Raw genomic sequence first — 16,912 nt, forward strand, 5'->3', positions numbered from 1 at the left:
TCTATGGAGTAAATGGTTTCCTTAGTTTTGCTGCCAAAATGTACTTTTCGATACGTTGCATTAACAGACTGTGGTCAAGCCACTCAACTGTCTTGCTGATTGGTTGCCCATTATGGATAAGATCCATACAGCAAGTTTTAACAAGATAGTCAACCATGGAAAATTCCTGCCCTCATTCATTGTTTTTTTGTCCTAAGCCCTATCCTAGATCAGGCACATGGAGGGCTAATGCAACACCACCTTCACTATCACCTACGCGATTAGTTAACATGACACAAACCAAGGATCAAATCTGGACTTTGCTAAACCACTTCTACATTGTGTATTAAATCTTTCAAACAAGCTATTAGAAAAGCCCTTTATATACTTTCTTTTTGAAATGTCAATACTCCTTAATGGAAAGATATAGTTATTAAAAGCATAAGATGTGGAAATATTGAATGTTAAACTCTTGAAGATTTAAGACTTCACAAACTGTCTAGCTCAATTTGGTTGCTTTTTAATGTGTGTGTTAGCAGCAAGTTAAGCTGCAAACTGGATCTTAAACTAAACTAATCACAGCCTAGAATCAAATAACTGGGAAAAGAGATACTATAAAAACATCACTGCTCCCTTTGTTATTTTTCTCCTACTGCTGAAATCTCGATAATCTTTTCACATTGTTTCCCTTTTCAAATGCCCGTGACATTGGATGCAAGATGGCAAAAGGATCTCAGGCCTCTATCAGCAAGGGAATCAACTCTAAGGGTACATCATTTTGTCATTTTAATATGCTATGGGATGAGAAAATGGGAAGAAACACAAGTTCACTTTATTTCTGAATAAGAATGTAACAAGCTTGAAGGAGGCACTAGAAAGCAGGATGCAAAAGAGTGGTCAGGTGCTCTGTGACAATTAACCTTTCAGTAGAATGCACAGGGACAAATTCATAATAACAAATTGTGCAATCTTGCATTCCAGAGCTGGTGGATAAATTCCACTGTATGTCTGAGTGATTGATATTGAAGGGATCCAGTCTTGAATGTGCATTCTAGGCAGAAGTTAGGAAGGGCAGAACCCCAGACCTTTAAAGCTTGAGGTCCAGTGCAACTTTTGCTACCAAATGCGAAACAGGTGCAACCCTAATTGCTCCCCTGGTCTATTTATACAATATTTTATAATTGTTAGTTTTGTTAACACCCTAATTCAATGAACTGTTATTCTGTTCCTCAGCATCATGTACATCCTTAGTTATCAGGTTGTTTTCAGCATGCATGCAGTTGTACCATCAAGTCCACTGCTGCAAAGAGCCCACCTGCCCACTCCCACCTACTACAAACAGAACATGGCATAACTATATAATAACGTCACAAACTACATACATCCCAAAGAACTGAAAAAGAAATTTCATCACTCAGTGACCAAAGAAAAGATCAGGATTTCCATGCTGGTTTCAAATAGGTCTTTAAAGATACCTACCAACAAACTCTGGAGTTCCAAAGATGTTTTTAAATTCATGTCCAAAATCAATTTCATGTGCCAAACCGAAGTCAATGAGTTTAATCCGAGGTTTGGGTGATTTTTTATCTAGCAACATAATGTTTTCAGGCTGCAGAAAAGAAAAAGGTTGTGGAAGGAATTCAAGCATTAAACTTGTTTCCATTAATGAAGCAAAACAAAAACAGCATAAGATTTAAAATAATGCGTTGTGAAAATTTGCTATTTTAGATAAAAATAACTTCAAAAAGTAACAGTATATTTAAATGTGAACAGAAAGGTTCAGTTAATTGCTTTCTATTACAGTTCTCTGATGTTCTAAGGTTGCTTGTCTGTTGGTACAAGGTACAATTTGTACAACTCTCAAAGATTGCTGTTGCTATATTTGTTCAGTTATAAAATCTGAGTGATTACCATATATAAAGCATGCTTAGCAATTTAGCCTTGCTGATAGTTACTTTGGCTTCACCCACATTGAAGACGATAACTACAGCAAGGGCATGGCTCCAGTGAATGAGAAGTAGCTCTACGTTACCTCACCAAAACCACTAACTGTGCATGAAAAAAAATTGTTAATTTATGTATCATCCCAAGATTTCACTGTGCCTAAGCAATGTCCAATTGAATTCTCAATCAGCATCCACATAATGCACTACAGCACAGATCACCGGGATAGCAAGAGACAAAACTCTGGCCTTTCCTCATCCTTCTCAACTCAGAAATGTCAAACCAAACTGTGAATGAAACCTAACTGAACACAGAGTGAATATGAATCCCCCAAGTATTGTTTAACTCTGGTACAATACTCAGCAATACACTTTTACTTAACACTGGAGGATTAAACAACCTGATGAAATACTACAACCTGGCAAACCCATGTTATCCCTTCAAATTTTTACTTGTCAAATGGGAACACTGGAACAGGAAACGTCTGTTAAGGTTGTGCTGCCAATCACTAAGTGCATCTCTATTGCTATGTATTTTGTTTGTTATCTTCAGCATTGTACTTCTTTTTTAGTCTTTTTTGATTGAACTTAATTTTGGAATATTCTATTGAATACATTTGTGATAGATCAAATATTACATTTACAGTAAAATATTACAGTTTCCTGGACATCAGAAACAGAACTAGCTGCAATGAGGATCCATTTACTCCCCGAAACAGGCTTGTTTGTTTTAAAAAAAGATTCAAAAGCATCAATGATTTACCAGTATTTTAAAGGAGCTATACTTGAACTTAATTGCTTTTGTTTTGCTGCACTGCTTGCATAAAACTTCTCAACTTTTCAGGAAAGCAGATGTCAGATGGTAACAGTTACCAAACAAGCTATGGTTCTCAGCTGGTTAAACTGACTACTTCTCCCCCTAAACAATTTGTACAGTACAAATAAAGCAGAAGTCATAAAACACCTTCTGCAATCCCTAGGTATATAATGTCAGGACTCATCATCTGACTATTGGAAAAACAAATATTTCCAGCACTACAGTTCCTTATTGATTTAGGTGATTTGGCTGCAGTTCAGAATACACAAACAAATCTATGAAATATCTTTTTACACATACGTCTTCCAATGCATGTGCATTATTCCTCATTAATCTAACTGAAAACGTGCAATGATATCCATTGCTCAATCAACTGCCGTTATATATTCCTGCACCCATGACATTTTTACTTTGAGCTTGCATTTTTCATATTAGCAAAATTATTGCAAACTGGCAGATATTCCAAACATAAATATTCCACCTAACTGAACAAATATATAAAATATACCTTGAAAACATGACAAGTCAGATTGTTATACTTTTCAATTTTGTTCAAACCACAATTCAATTTAAATCACAATTTGTTTGTAAATAAAAAAAATAAAAATTGAATAAAATTTAAAACACATTATCCAACCTCCCATTTCTTTGCATATGTTGAAATGGCTGTTAGACCTTAGGTTTCATAGGTCGACCTGCAGTGGCAGGTTCAGGTAGAAATAAAAGACCAGTATCAAGAATCAAACTGAAGGCGGACATTGGGTTGAACCAATGAGTCCATAAATAGTGGAAAAGGGATTAACTTAAAAAAAAATAGAACAGTTTAATTTTTGTGGGGACATCTTTCTTAAATCAAGTCCAAGAGTTGTGGAAGACCAGGCCACATCTACACCACTGTGCTTTTGCAGGTATCAAACCCGAGAGAATATAATTCACTCAATTCAAAAATCTCCATTTACATTAATACAACATTCAACTGTCTGAAAGTAGAGTGAGGAGGGTAATGGGTATTGAACTGCACTACTAATACAGTGGATTCGGTGGAACTATCATCTTCTGGGATTGAGATTTGGCTCAAAAATGAAGTTGAGGGAAGAGTAGTTCATCTATTTATTTAGCGAATAAGAAAATCAAAATAATCAATGAAAAGAACTACAAGGACAGCAACTCCAGATACACAGAAAAATATGATGCAGAAGTAATGCATTGCAAGAATACCTGTCCTTGTAGGACATATTCCTGGAGGTGTGAACATTTAACTACTTCATAAGGAATTAGTTTATAGTTTGCAAATCTTAAATTTTGGAGTAGGCCATTCTGTCATTCAAGTCTGTTTGTTCTGCCCTTCAATAAGGTCAGAGCTGATCTGTATGCCAACTCCATTTACCTAACTTGATTCCACATCCCTTGACAACCTCATTTAACATTATATAAATTATTGTTTTGAAAATTTTACTGAACTCCAGAGTCTGTGTTGATGGTTCACAGAGATGCAATTTCCATCCCATTACTATGGAATGAGTGTAGCTTTCTCAGACAAGATGTCTGTTATACCTTCATTTTCAGTCAGTCAGCTATTGGGTAGAATCTGGAGGAGGCAACAAATTGTGGAGAGGAAAGGACAAAACTTAAGTATTCCTAATGTTTATGTCCAAAGCAAGAAAGCAACCATAAAAGAAAAAATTCTGATATTCATTCACTTGCAACTAATAAAATGATTATTTTGTGTTTACATTGAAATATTTTTTCCCCAGTTATAACAGAAACATCCTGAGCAACATTATTTGAGAAAAGGCATCCAAAAGAATTTCATTATGGTCCCATTCAAATAATTCACCATTTTAGTGATTTAATATCTTTAAGACCATAAGAGATAAGAGCAGAATTAGGCCATTTGGCCCATTAAGTTTCCTCTGCCATTCAATTATGGCTGATTTTTTTTCCAACCCCATTCTCTTGCCTTCTCCTCACAACCCTTAATCCCCCTACCAATCAAGAACCTTTACAACCACTCTCTAGTATCATAGCATCAGCATAAAGTAAAGCTCCCTGCTTTGAGAGCTTCAAGGAGGAAAGACCAACCAAGACAAGATCATGAACTACTTAACCTTCCTAGCTTTTAAAATGGGAGGAGGAAAGGTGGTAAGGAAGCAAAGTAAAATACTGAGCATCAACTTTCAGTTATTGGGAATAGAAATGCATGACAGTTTTCAGTGCATCAATTTAACTATTCAATCGTACATACCACGGCTAATGTATCTCAAAGATAAGAGCATTTAAAAGGACATTGTGGTTTAAGCATGATCAAATACGAGTATTTTTCACCTGATGCATTTAAAAAAAGAGCCAAATAACTTCATACTCAACTTACCTTAAGGTCAAAATGGGCAATGCACTTGGAATGGAGGTATTGGACGCCATTAAGAATCTGCTTCAGAAATTCTGTTGCCTCCTCCTCTGTCAAGGACTCTTTCTCAGCCAGAAAATCGAACAGTTCTCCCCCTGACACACTGAAGTTAATTCAAGAAAAATAACTTCACAGGATTGTTTCCAACACGCTTAAAATAATTGCTCAAACATGTCAATTTTAAGATCCCTCAAATAAAATATCCTATTTAAGATTGTGAAATTAAAGCTACTTGCCCTGAGTGACACTGGAAGTGACAATGGCATTGGGTTGATAGCTAATGGAATTTGTCCCATAAAACAAGGTCTTATTTGATTTCTTAGAACTTTGGTACGACATTACGGTTAAAAGATTTAAGTTATCCAAGCCCATTTTTAAGATTTGAATTGACAGAAGTTAATAGCCTGCAATCATTTGAAGCTAATTAATCTGATTTACCTGATTTATAAATATACTGTTTTTAAATAAGAAAAATGAACACTATAAAGTAGGCACACAAAATATTTCCGAATGAAATAAAAGCATTTGACCTGCACAACACTAAAATCAATTGAAACAACTTACAGAACCCTTTTAAGTCCTTTTGTTTTAAAAAAAAATACATGACATTGTTGAACAGAAATATTTTGCCTCACTTATTCTACTTGGAGTTCTTCAGGATTAATCAATATAAATGTTTTCAACAAAAATACAATACATTAATTAATTCAAAAAGTTAATAGGTCTTAATATTCCGGTTCTTTGAGTATCATGGACAAACTCACTCATCTATTTAAGGTTTTTTACTTTTATGGAAAAGACCAAGAAAACAGAATCAAATAACTTGCACCTTTCTACTTTATCCAGAATAAAACTGGTCTGATACAGTACTTGATGATCATATTTAGATTTTGATTCAGCCCTTGTGGTTCCACTTGATATCATTCCCAGCCTCTATATTCCCACACTTGTGGTTCTGTATTCTTACTTCGCCCACGTTTTCCCTTCTACCTACTCTACTTAATCACCAGTTTATCTGTACTGCCACTCCTATTTAACACAACAAACTGTGTGTTTCAGGAAGTGTAATTTTTACACTGGAAAACTCAAATAGTTATTATTTCTGTATTTCTCTGAACCAAATTCAATTTATAGCCTTTCTGTACATACAATCAGATTTACAGCACACAGGAAAACATTTACAGCCATCATATCCCTGCTGGATGGAAAAGAGCTACCCAGCCTAATCACCCACCTTGAAGCACCAGATTATTGCTCAAGTACAGACACAAGTACTAATTTTTTTATATAAAAGTAATGATGGTTTCAGCCTCCACTACTGAAAGAGAACCTCTACCAAAAAAAAGACTTGGCTTTATTTGTTCTAATTCTGTTCTTTCTTGTAAAATTTGTGAATAACTTGTATTTATGTTTTTCTTGTGAATGCTGCTTATCTGATGCTATGTCCCCATGATGCTGCTGCAAGTAAGTTTTTCATTGCACCTGTGCATATACGTACTTGGGCATATGACAATAAACTTGACTTTGACCTTTCTAACAATGAGTTCCAGATCCCTACAGTCTTCTAAGTGGATTTTTCCCCCTCATCTGTAATCCTTCTACCAATAATTTTATATCTATATCCCTTAGTTTTTGACTGAAAGGAAATGGGTCCTTCCTATTTGCTTGTTCCAGACCTCTCATAATTTTAGATGCCTCATTTAAATTTCACCTCTGCCTCCTCTACTTCAAAGAAAACACTAGGTCTTTTGATCTTTCTTCATATCTACCATTCCTAACAAGATTATAACAGGCTCCTTGACAGAACAATTGCATCCTTCTCTGCAATGCTGTGACCAGAACTGCATGCAGTACTCAAACTATGGTCAGTTGCTGCATAACCTCCTTGCTTTTATATTCTACACCTCAGCAAATAAGGTAAATCATCCAGTTCTTATGTTCTTATGCATGTGCCATTTTAACCTTCTTATTGATCTGTCCTGCTATCTCAAAAGATACGTAAATATACACTCCAAAGTCCTTTATTTCCACCCATTTATTGTAATATTCCCTTGCAGCAGTGGAACTCCCAAATGCTTTACCTCAATTCTCTAGATTAAATTCCATTTGCTAATTTCTGCCCAACAGACCAGACCATTCAAACATTCCTACAATCTGACATTTTCCTCATTACTCTCAACTACATGGTTAATTGAGATCTGAATTTGCTCCCTTCTATTGTTTACTCTTCCTATACTTTAATATTTTAATCTCGTGGATTTCTAATCTCTTTAATTATATAAATTCAACTACTCTAAGTATTTATAGAAAATTTGACAAATATATTTCTAACATTGCTAAATGAGCTCTGGAATTAGAAAAGAATTTTCTAACTTTCTAACTAAATTTCTAACTTTAGAATTTTCTAAAAAAAGAATTCCAGTAATTTTCTACTGGAACTAGGAAAGAAACCAGTAGATAACAAGGAGAAATGTATTCAATAGAGTAATAAGATCATATGAAAGCTCCTTATACTGAAAATTGAGAAGAAAGCTATCTCACAAAATAAATGCATAATCTGACTTGCCATGTGTAATACTATATAGTAAAACTCCATTAATCCAGCACACATGGCACTGAGCCACTGCAAGGTTCAAACAAGCACAGATATCGAGGTTCCGATGAGTTTGAAGGGAGTGCAGGACACATGGCCTGGTGAATTTAAGGAGAGTGTCGGAAACAGAGCCTGTAAGTTTAAAAGGGGGTCAGGAAATGGGGCCTCAGTTTAAAGGGAACATGGGAAACATCACCCAGTGAGCCAGATGTCAAACCACTGCAATCTTCAAATGAATGGATTGTGATTTTATTGTTTATAAAATACCTCAGCAGATTTTCTTTGGCATTACTCCAGTGCATCAGAGGTTATTATGCTTTTGCTGGGCCATGGAAAGGTGGGGAAAAGTGGAGAGTTTATTTTCTAGATTCACTCACTGGATACAGATATCACTGGCATGGCTAGTATTTGTTGTCCATCCCTAATTGTTCCTGAGATGCTTGCGAGGCAATTTCCAAAGATTGTTTATAGAGTCAACTACATTGCTGTTGGTTTGGGATTCTGCCAGAATTTTCTTCTCTGAAGGACATCCATGAACTATAAAGGTTTTATCCACAGAGCAAGTCGTATCACAGTCACCATTAATGATATTATTCTAGTTTTTCTTAATTGAATGTAAATTCCCCAGCTACAAACGTGGCATTGAAGTTTCTGAACATTAGTCCTGACCTTCGGATATCGGTCTGATAATGTGGCCACTAAGCTACCACATTTGCTTAAATCTGGAAGTAAAAAAAGAACTGCCTGTAATAAATTAATCTTATCACAAGAATTAATCTTATCACAACATAAACCAGGGCATTTTTTTCTTAATTGGAAATTTAGATCCTTTCTGTTTGTTAATAGTTGCTTAAAAGGCAGCTATTTAATACTATCTTCTGTGGAAGAACTCTCTTAGCTTAGTGTTGGCAAAGGTGAGAAATACAAAACCTGCACTAGTTTAATATAAATTTGATGATGACAATGTTCTGTGGTGAGATAGACAAAAGGTATTTTAAAACAGGACAAACGCCTCACAAGTAATAAGAGACAAAGGATTACGGTGACAATAGCTTGAACTGAAAGGATTTGGAAGTGATCATTTATTACACTCAAATACTTGGCAATGTTAATTCACTTGCTGTCAAACATGTAGTAAATGATAACTGATACTAAACTATGCAGAGAACAGAAGAACCTTGGAGTGCAGGTACAGAGATCCTTCATGGTGATAGAGCCGCTGAGGCAGCAGGAAGAGAGGGACATAAGTGTTTGAGGTCTGACAAAGAGCTGCTATCTGATGTCTGTTAGTCAAAAGTAGCCTGCAAAGCTGTTGTGATTTTTTTTTGGAAGTTCTCATTCCCCACTTACATGCATTTTTTATGCAGAGTAAAAAAAAAACTTTTACATCATGGCCCAGAATTAACCTAGAACAAGTATTTTACACTTGTTTTGAAATAGACCATGTAAATGAAGTATTCCATTCCATTTAGATTTGCAATTTATTTATTATTTGATCAAAATTATATGGGTCTCAAATGATATAGGCAATTAAGTTATGCTTGTTTGGATGGTAAAATGTGGTTACAAAGAACAATGCTCAACGACATTGGACAATAATTTCCTTCTGGTTTCATGCAGAATAGACTGGGTTAGAAGGCAAAGCACATCATCAACTCTCAACCAAATGGCTTCTGAATTTGCAATGTGTCATGGCAAGTCCATTTCCTTCTCAATCATTCAAATATATTTTTGAATTCTGTTAATTTTGTAATGGTTAATAGACAAATCACCATTTTGCCCTGCTGAATGTGCTTGCTTATGATGTAATTACATGCAAAGACATCAAGTTCTGTGTAAGGAAGCAGATTTTTTACCACTTTTCTTGAGAAGTAACTGGTTGAAAAAGAATCCACACAATCAGATCCTGACTTGATGTGCAGCCCAGTGCAGAATATTGTTTATTCCCTTTGTGATTTAGAAGCAATTTTATATACAATGATTTCTTAAGGAGGTCATGTATAAATCTTCAATTTAAAAATAGATGCTATGGTACCTGTGTGCTTGGAACATTTGTAGGTGACTTACAAAGTCACTTTGGTATGGCTCAAAAGGCACCACCCCATTTGAAATATCACAACTGACTGACCATGCATGTAATAGGAACATACATCACACAAGGTGTGACACTGTATTGACTGTCTAATTTGCATGGAGGTAAAATTACAGATTTTGCAAAGAAAACCCCAAACTAAACATTAACAAGATACAATAAATGAAGGATCATGCAAGTGGAAAACTGAGTGAAAGGAAAGAACATAGATCACAGAGAGGAGGGAAACGAGCAGGATTATGGTGAATACAAATATGTAAATAAAAAAAACAAATAACTCAGCGGGCAAAGAGTAACTAAAGATTTAATTCACAGAATATGAAATATAAAAAGTCAGCATTGGAATAGGCTCCTTAAGGAATGGAAAGATAAGATCAGCATTTAAAAAAAAGCCTGTAATGACATAAAGGAAGAAAAATTAATCTTTTATTACTAGGGAAATAGTCAAATCGACTTGACATAAGAAGATGAGGCTGGAAATGATATAGCCTCATTTAAAACAGACAGGTGAAATATTAAATAAACTCCATCCGGGCAAATTAAGAAAGGTGTATATTCTTGGCCGAGGAGCCAATGGTGTGGAGCTAATGGAGCCATTCAGCGCAGAAACAGGCCCTTTGGCCCAACTGGTCCATGCCGACTAAGATGCCCATCCAAGCTAGTCCCATTTGCCAAAGTTTGGCCCATAACCTTCTATTGTCAGAAAGTCAGAAGTCAGAATCCCAACTAAACATGAAACGGGTCACTAAAAAGGTGAAAAAGGTACAAAGCCAGTCCACTGATGAACAGTTAATATACTCATATTTAACAAAGGAGCTAAATATGTCCAGAAATTATCTCCCTGGCAATGATAGCCAGTTGCATTTATGAGGCACCTTTAACACAGTAAAATGTTACAGGCGATTCACAGGAGCCTATTAAGTCACAGAATGAAATATGAGATTGGATGACCTAAAGCATAGTGCAGGAAGTTGGTTTCAAGGGGTCTCTTAAGGAAAGAAAAAGAAGTGGAATTGCAAAGCTGCCAAGGGCACAGCATTTAAACTTAATAATGATTAAAAGGCTAGGAATGGAGGAACACAGATATTTCACGTGTTGTTGGGCTGGAGGAGTTTTTAGTGAAGGATCTGGGCAAGGCCAAAGAGGGATTTGAAAAACAGTATGAACCATTTTAAAACAAAAGTCAAGGCATCGTTTAACAAAGAGCTAATGTAGGTCAGCAGTCAGACCTGGTCATGCGTATACAGGGCACAATTCCAAGTTTGCAGATGACATGAAACTCCTACTCACGAGGTCCATATTCAAAACATTCACTATTAAATCCAACAGAGAATTCATTTCTTCACTGAGTGCTTGAAATGTGGGACATCACAAGAGATAGCTCAGGCAGATATATTTAAGGAAATCTGAATAAATATCTATTCTAGGACACGCAAGGAAACATTAGGGCAAATGATCAAAGGCTGATCAAAGATATTGGTTTTAAGGAGCACATTAGAGGAGGAAAGACAATATAAAGCAAGGAGAGAGATCCACACTTCAAGGCCTAAAAGTGTGGATCTCTCTCCTTGCTTTATATTGTCTTTCCTCCTCTAATGTGCTCCTTAAAACCAGTATCTTTGATCAGCCTTTGATCATTTGCCCTAATGTCTCTGAAGATATGGCTACCCCTGCTGGAGCAATTAGATTTGAGAATGCTCAACAGTATAGAACTGGGAGGACTACAGGTTTCTCCAAAGGTAATAGGGCTAGAAGAAAACACAGAACAGGGAGGAGCAAAGCCATGGAAGAATTTGAAAATAAGGATAAAGATTTTCTTCATATATAAAAAAATCATTGCATAATTGACAGCCAATGTAGTCAGTAATGTAGGGCTGCTGGGTCATGATGCGTTGCAAGAGTTAGGACACATACGGAGGTTTTTTAAAAACCAAGATTGAGGGAGCTAATAAAGGGAAGTCTACCAAAAGTGAACTGGTTAACCAACTGTTCAATAAAAAACAAACTCCATAAATAAAAAGGATGACTGAGGTCTTCAGGAGTGGGTTCAACCAAGTCAGGTAATATTATAGAGGTAAAAATAGTTGTTCTTAGTGGTGTTGCAGATATGTGGGTTGAAGTATACCTTCTTTCAGATATGCAAACTATTTAACAAGAGCAGTGAAAGATAATAGAATCTCTTTTAAAAGGAGAAAGAAAACCAAATGGAATCCAAAAATATAACAATGAATAATTAATGCAGATTTCAAAGTCTTGACTGAGCAACCAATTTCTGAGAGGGGTTCGGGAGTTGAGACACATAGACGTAGTCTATCTAAGTGTTCAAAAGACCTTAATGAAGGTACCCATAATTTGATTGAATAAGGTTCGAGCATGCTGAGTTAGGGGATAAGTTGTATAATGGGAAGCCAACTAGTTGAAAGACAAAGGAGAAAATAGGGGTGAATGGATGAAGACAGTTTTTCAGATTTAGCAGAAGCTTTGGAAGTGGAATCCTGCAAAGATCAGACCACTTTTCACAACCCCATAATAATAACTTAGACTTTGGAATCAAAAACAAAAAAGATTAGAGAATGACACTATTTTTAATTCTACATTGTTTTCTCTTTCTTTTGGTAGTGCTGCTCACAATAATGCCTGAAAAATAAACTCACCCACTCAAATAAAAGATGATTTTTCGATTCATCTATAACAATGAGGGCAAAACAATTTAAAGATTTACTTACAGTTCAAGAATAAGGATCACATCAGTTTTGCTCTCATAAACATCATGCAGAGTTATGATATTTGGATGCTGTATCTCCTTTAAGATGTTGACTTCTCGCTCAATGTCTTCACGGCTCACCCCACGGCGGCTTGACTTTGAACGCCGTTTTTTGATAAACTTTGCTGCATATCCCATTCCAGAACTTTTCTCTGTGCATTTTTTCACTATTGCAAACTGTCCACTGTAAAATAAAAGACAGAACTATAATGTATAATGTAAATATAACTACAACATAAATATTTCATGGGTGTAACTACAAATAGCACCAAGTATTGCTATAATAAATTTTACAACATTATTTCTGGATGAGTTTGATTTTTTTTTGTGTTTCACCAAGTTTCTCTCCTGCCTTCCTGCACATGTTTATCTACCAGGGTTGAGTGTCCATAGGAACTAGTCACCTTCAGAACCTGATCCAAATGCTGAGTACAAACTCAGATTTTCCAGGTCACTTGAGGAAAATGACAGTGCAATACAGGGTACCAGTCCCTAGAAATTAGACTACACCCTTTTTGGGGGCTGCAATATAGTGCTAACACTACATTAGGTCCCCTACAAAACAGGACAAAATTGGCCAAAGGTACGTTAGAAGCACAGATTTGATGGTTTTCATCCAAAGATCATCCATTAGGCAGGACCTGTACAATTTAGAGTGGGACCGTACCGAAGTTGGCATTACTGGAAACATTTCACTTGCAACAGTGCCAGAAGGGTGTCATCTCTGATTGGTACGCTGTGACAGCCAGAGTATACTACATATATTATGGCTGTCACAAAGGTTAGAGAGGCTGCAAGGGAGAGGAAGAGAACACCAAAATTCAAAGAGACAGAGAAATCTAATAAGTGAGTCTAGGTACTCCCAGTTGTAGTGTAAATGTTTGAAGAAGGTTGTAGGTTGCATCCAAAACTGCAATTTATGCTGATAATGGAGGAAATGTGCAGCGGTAACTAATGCCAGGAAAACAACAGATTGTCAAGGTGAACTGTGCCTGGAAATACCTGATCCAAATTCCAGGTGACCACAATTTCAAAATGGAAATTATTGTTAATGCTAAGTTGCTCGTGTGTGACATGCATAAAGCTGGGTACTCATGGACCCAATTTCTTGAATCTTTCAGCAAAGGTTGCTGTATTGTGATTGAAAGCCAAGTTAGATTTTCTCCATTAACCTCAGAATGCTACAATTTACTGGAACAGAATCACTACAGATGGATTCAAGCCTGGAAACTTTGTCGTCCATATAGCCAAATTACTGGATACGTTCATAATCATCAGAGAGTTCATTAGGCAAGTATCTCTGCTCTGTTCCTTTACAAAATGCACTATATTCAAATTTGGAATGCAGGACAGTAAAGGCTCTGGTGTTCTTCGGCTTTATGTAACTGCTGAAATAAAGCATGTGTAATTAAATTGGAGCAATTAAAAATATCCTTGTATTTCATCAGGTCAAGCAGGTTTCTGGAAAGAGTACAATAGATGACAAATAAGTCCTTTTCAACAGTTACAATGAATAGGTGTCATGAGCAGATTGTGGTGATAGGTGTAAAAGATGTTTCTGTCCAAATCAAGACTTCCTAGGAGAGCTGTATCATGGATAGTTTGTTGCCAACCCATCCTTACAGGGATTGAGAACACAGACTAAAGTCAGATATTGATCTGAAAACCTGACGTACACCTATAATACAAGATGAATGGCAATAGAGAAAATAAAAACACAAAATTTTACTTATGAACTTCAACATTTCCCCAAATAGCAAGTGGCGATGAACTAAATCCTACACGAAAGCAAAAAGGCTACAAGAGTATTGAAGTATAATTTTAACCACCAAATATGTACAAAAGCTTTTTTTATTCTATTCATCTCAAAATGGCTCAAATGAAATCTCTCTTCATTCCTCCAGCTCTCTCACTATAATTAGAAAAGTAAAATTAAAAAATGTATTCTATCCCTTCCATAAAGGGACATAAAGTTAATTGACTTTACTTCCACCTCTTCCCTGAGTGCACCCTCCACCCTCCCCAGGGCCACCAACAATTTTAAGGTGAAATGATTTTGTAAAAACTGGAGGCTTATTTTACATCAAATTACATGCCACAATCTGTCAGTAAAACATGCAGGGAGGAGATTTCTCACCCACAAAGCCTAAAATACATTTGAACTCAGTTGAGACAATGCAGGAAAGGTTAGATTACATTTTGAACAATCAATTTGATTGCAGGTTTCCAACAAAGAAACAGAAGCAAAGTGCAGCAGGTGCTGGGAATTGCATTGTACCGGAAGGCTGGAAACACTCAGCAGGGTTGAACAGCCCAAGCAACCTGATGTTTTGGCCACAAGCAATATACAAAAGGGAAATGGGAAAGGGGAAATGAAGCATAAATACACAGGAAATGAAAAATACAGGACATGGAAACAAACAACTGAGAAGTGCTTAAGGGGAGGTGGTTAACTACTAAAATTAACACGGATGTCAAAAAGGTGTACCATTACAAATAAGAGATATACAGAAAACATGAAAAGCTCATGAGATGGGGGCTGGGCACAGAGATAGTCACAAAAAAAACTCTCAAGAAATATAGATAATTACTTCTACAGCGTGTAGTAATTGAGAAAACAAAAACTCTTTCACAGTGCACAACATGTAGCTTCTGGGCCACACTTGGACAATGGGATGTGTCCATCCAGCCTACACTTGGTGTTCTCAGAATCAGAATTATCATCACTGACATATGTTGTGAAATTTGTTGTTTTGAGACAGTAGTACAGTGCAAGACATAAACATTACTACAAGTTACCAGAAAATAAATAAAATATTGCAGAAGAGGAATAACGAGGTAGAGTGCATGGACCATTCAGAAATCTGATGATCGTGGAGAAGAAGCTGTTCCTGAAACGTTGAGTTTGGGTCTTCAGGCTCCTGCACCTCCTCCCTGGTGGTAGTAATGAGAAGAGCCCACCCAATGCCAGGCTCAGGTTCCTGTGGCTTTCACAATGCTGGGCCTAGGACCAAGAGGCAAGATACCTAGGGGCCAAATCTCTTGGGTTGAGAAACTATCCAAGTTCATATCATTGCTATACCCAGATGCATTCACCTGGTTGGGATGTGTCCATCACTGTGAAACAGGTTTAATACTGGTGGTTGCAAGTCTGTATTGTGTAATACTGGGTTACGTTACTGGCAGGTACAAGTTGTCATGCTACTTGATTGAAATACCAGTGGGCAAAGATCTGGCAAGGTGGAAAAGGAGGACTGAACATGCAGTGAGGGGGTGGGCAGAGATGCGTAACTATGGCATTTGTTTTTAACATGACTAAAGATATCAGGATCTGTTTATGTATGGTTAAAATAAAATGCATTGCTCATGCACTTCATTCTTTCCCTCTGCAAATTTAGCTCCAGGGCTACTGAATACAATTAAAGGTTCAAACCGTAAATCCATCAAGTGAGTTTCATTTCTCAAAGAAAAACTAACTGAATTGTGGAATGCAATCTCAGTACACTTGTAAAAATCCTGAAACTCAAAATAGTCAGTAATCAAATAATCTTGCTCATTGTTACTTGGGATTGTTTTTAAAATTGCAAGCTAAGATTAGCTTTGAATATTTTATAGACTGACATATTTTAACTTCAGAGGCCATCTTACATGCTTCAATGCTTGGTACTTGTCAGATGGGATCCTAAAGAGTATACTTTGAACAAAGATTTTCTCTGCAATTATCAAACTTCCTCTGGAAAGAACAAGGTTTTAATAAATTGATGCAATATAATTACATATCAGACCACAAATTCACAGATCCTCAGGCAGTCTGGATGATTTCCCCATTTCAGACAACCAGAAATGTTCCTTATGAAAAAAACCCCATTTTTAAAAACACCAAAACTGTAGCCACAAAACATGCCTTTTCACACTTCCTCAAAAGAAGTTTTTAAAAAATGGGAAGTATAAACCATAGTTGATATATTTATGACAAGCGATGCACATGAAGTCAACAGCTGCTATGAAAATATTATATACTGAAAGTAGTCAAATCTGGATACTTCACAAGAAATGCAACCGTCCTTTTTAGAATGTCTTCAAACAAAATTTCTTGAAATATTACAAATCTCTCTGAAAATGTTATGAGCCAAAAGATTTTGCAAAGCAACAAAAAAAAATTAGAAAGGAAGGCAATTGCTGAATCAGCCTAAGCCACACCCTGGTACTATATCCCAATTATTGCTAAAAGACTGTCCATAAAAAAACACATCTCCATTTCCTAATGTCGATATCAACAAAAAAAGGAGGGATTTGGGGGGGAGGGGAGGGAGGAGG

At 36.4% G+C, this 16,912-nt stretch overlaps 1 protein-coding gene across 1 annotated transcript in view; it reads right to left on the minus strand.

Moving 5' to 3' along the window:
* The window catches only part of dapk1 (death-associated protein kinase 1), a 167,165-nt gene that overhangs the window by 88,310 nt on the left and 61,943 nt on the right, over positions 1–16,912 (minus strand). The window contains exons 3-5 of the mRNA XM_052019586.1: positions 12,558–12,779; positions 5,111–5,249; positions 1,459–1,588 (exon numbers count right to left, since the gene is read on the minus strand). Of these exons, the coding sequence (XP_051875546.1) occupies positions 1,459–1,588; positions 5,111–5,249; positions 12,558–12,779 (491 nt within the window). The remainder of the gene's footprint in view (positions 1–1,458; positions 1,589–5,110; positions 5,250–12,557; positions 12,780–16,912) is intronic.

This window comes from Pristis pectinata, chromosome 7 (assembly GCF_009764475.1).
Source record: "Pristis pectinata isolate sPriPec2 chromosome 7, sPriPec2.1.pri, whole genome shotgun sequence".
NCBI lineage: Eukaryota > Metazoa > Chordata > Chondrichthyes > Rhinopristiformes > Pristidae > Pristis > Pristis pectinata.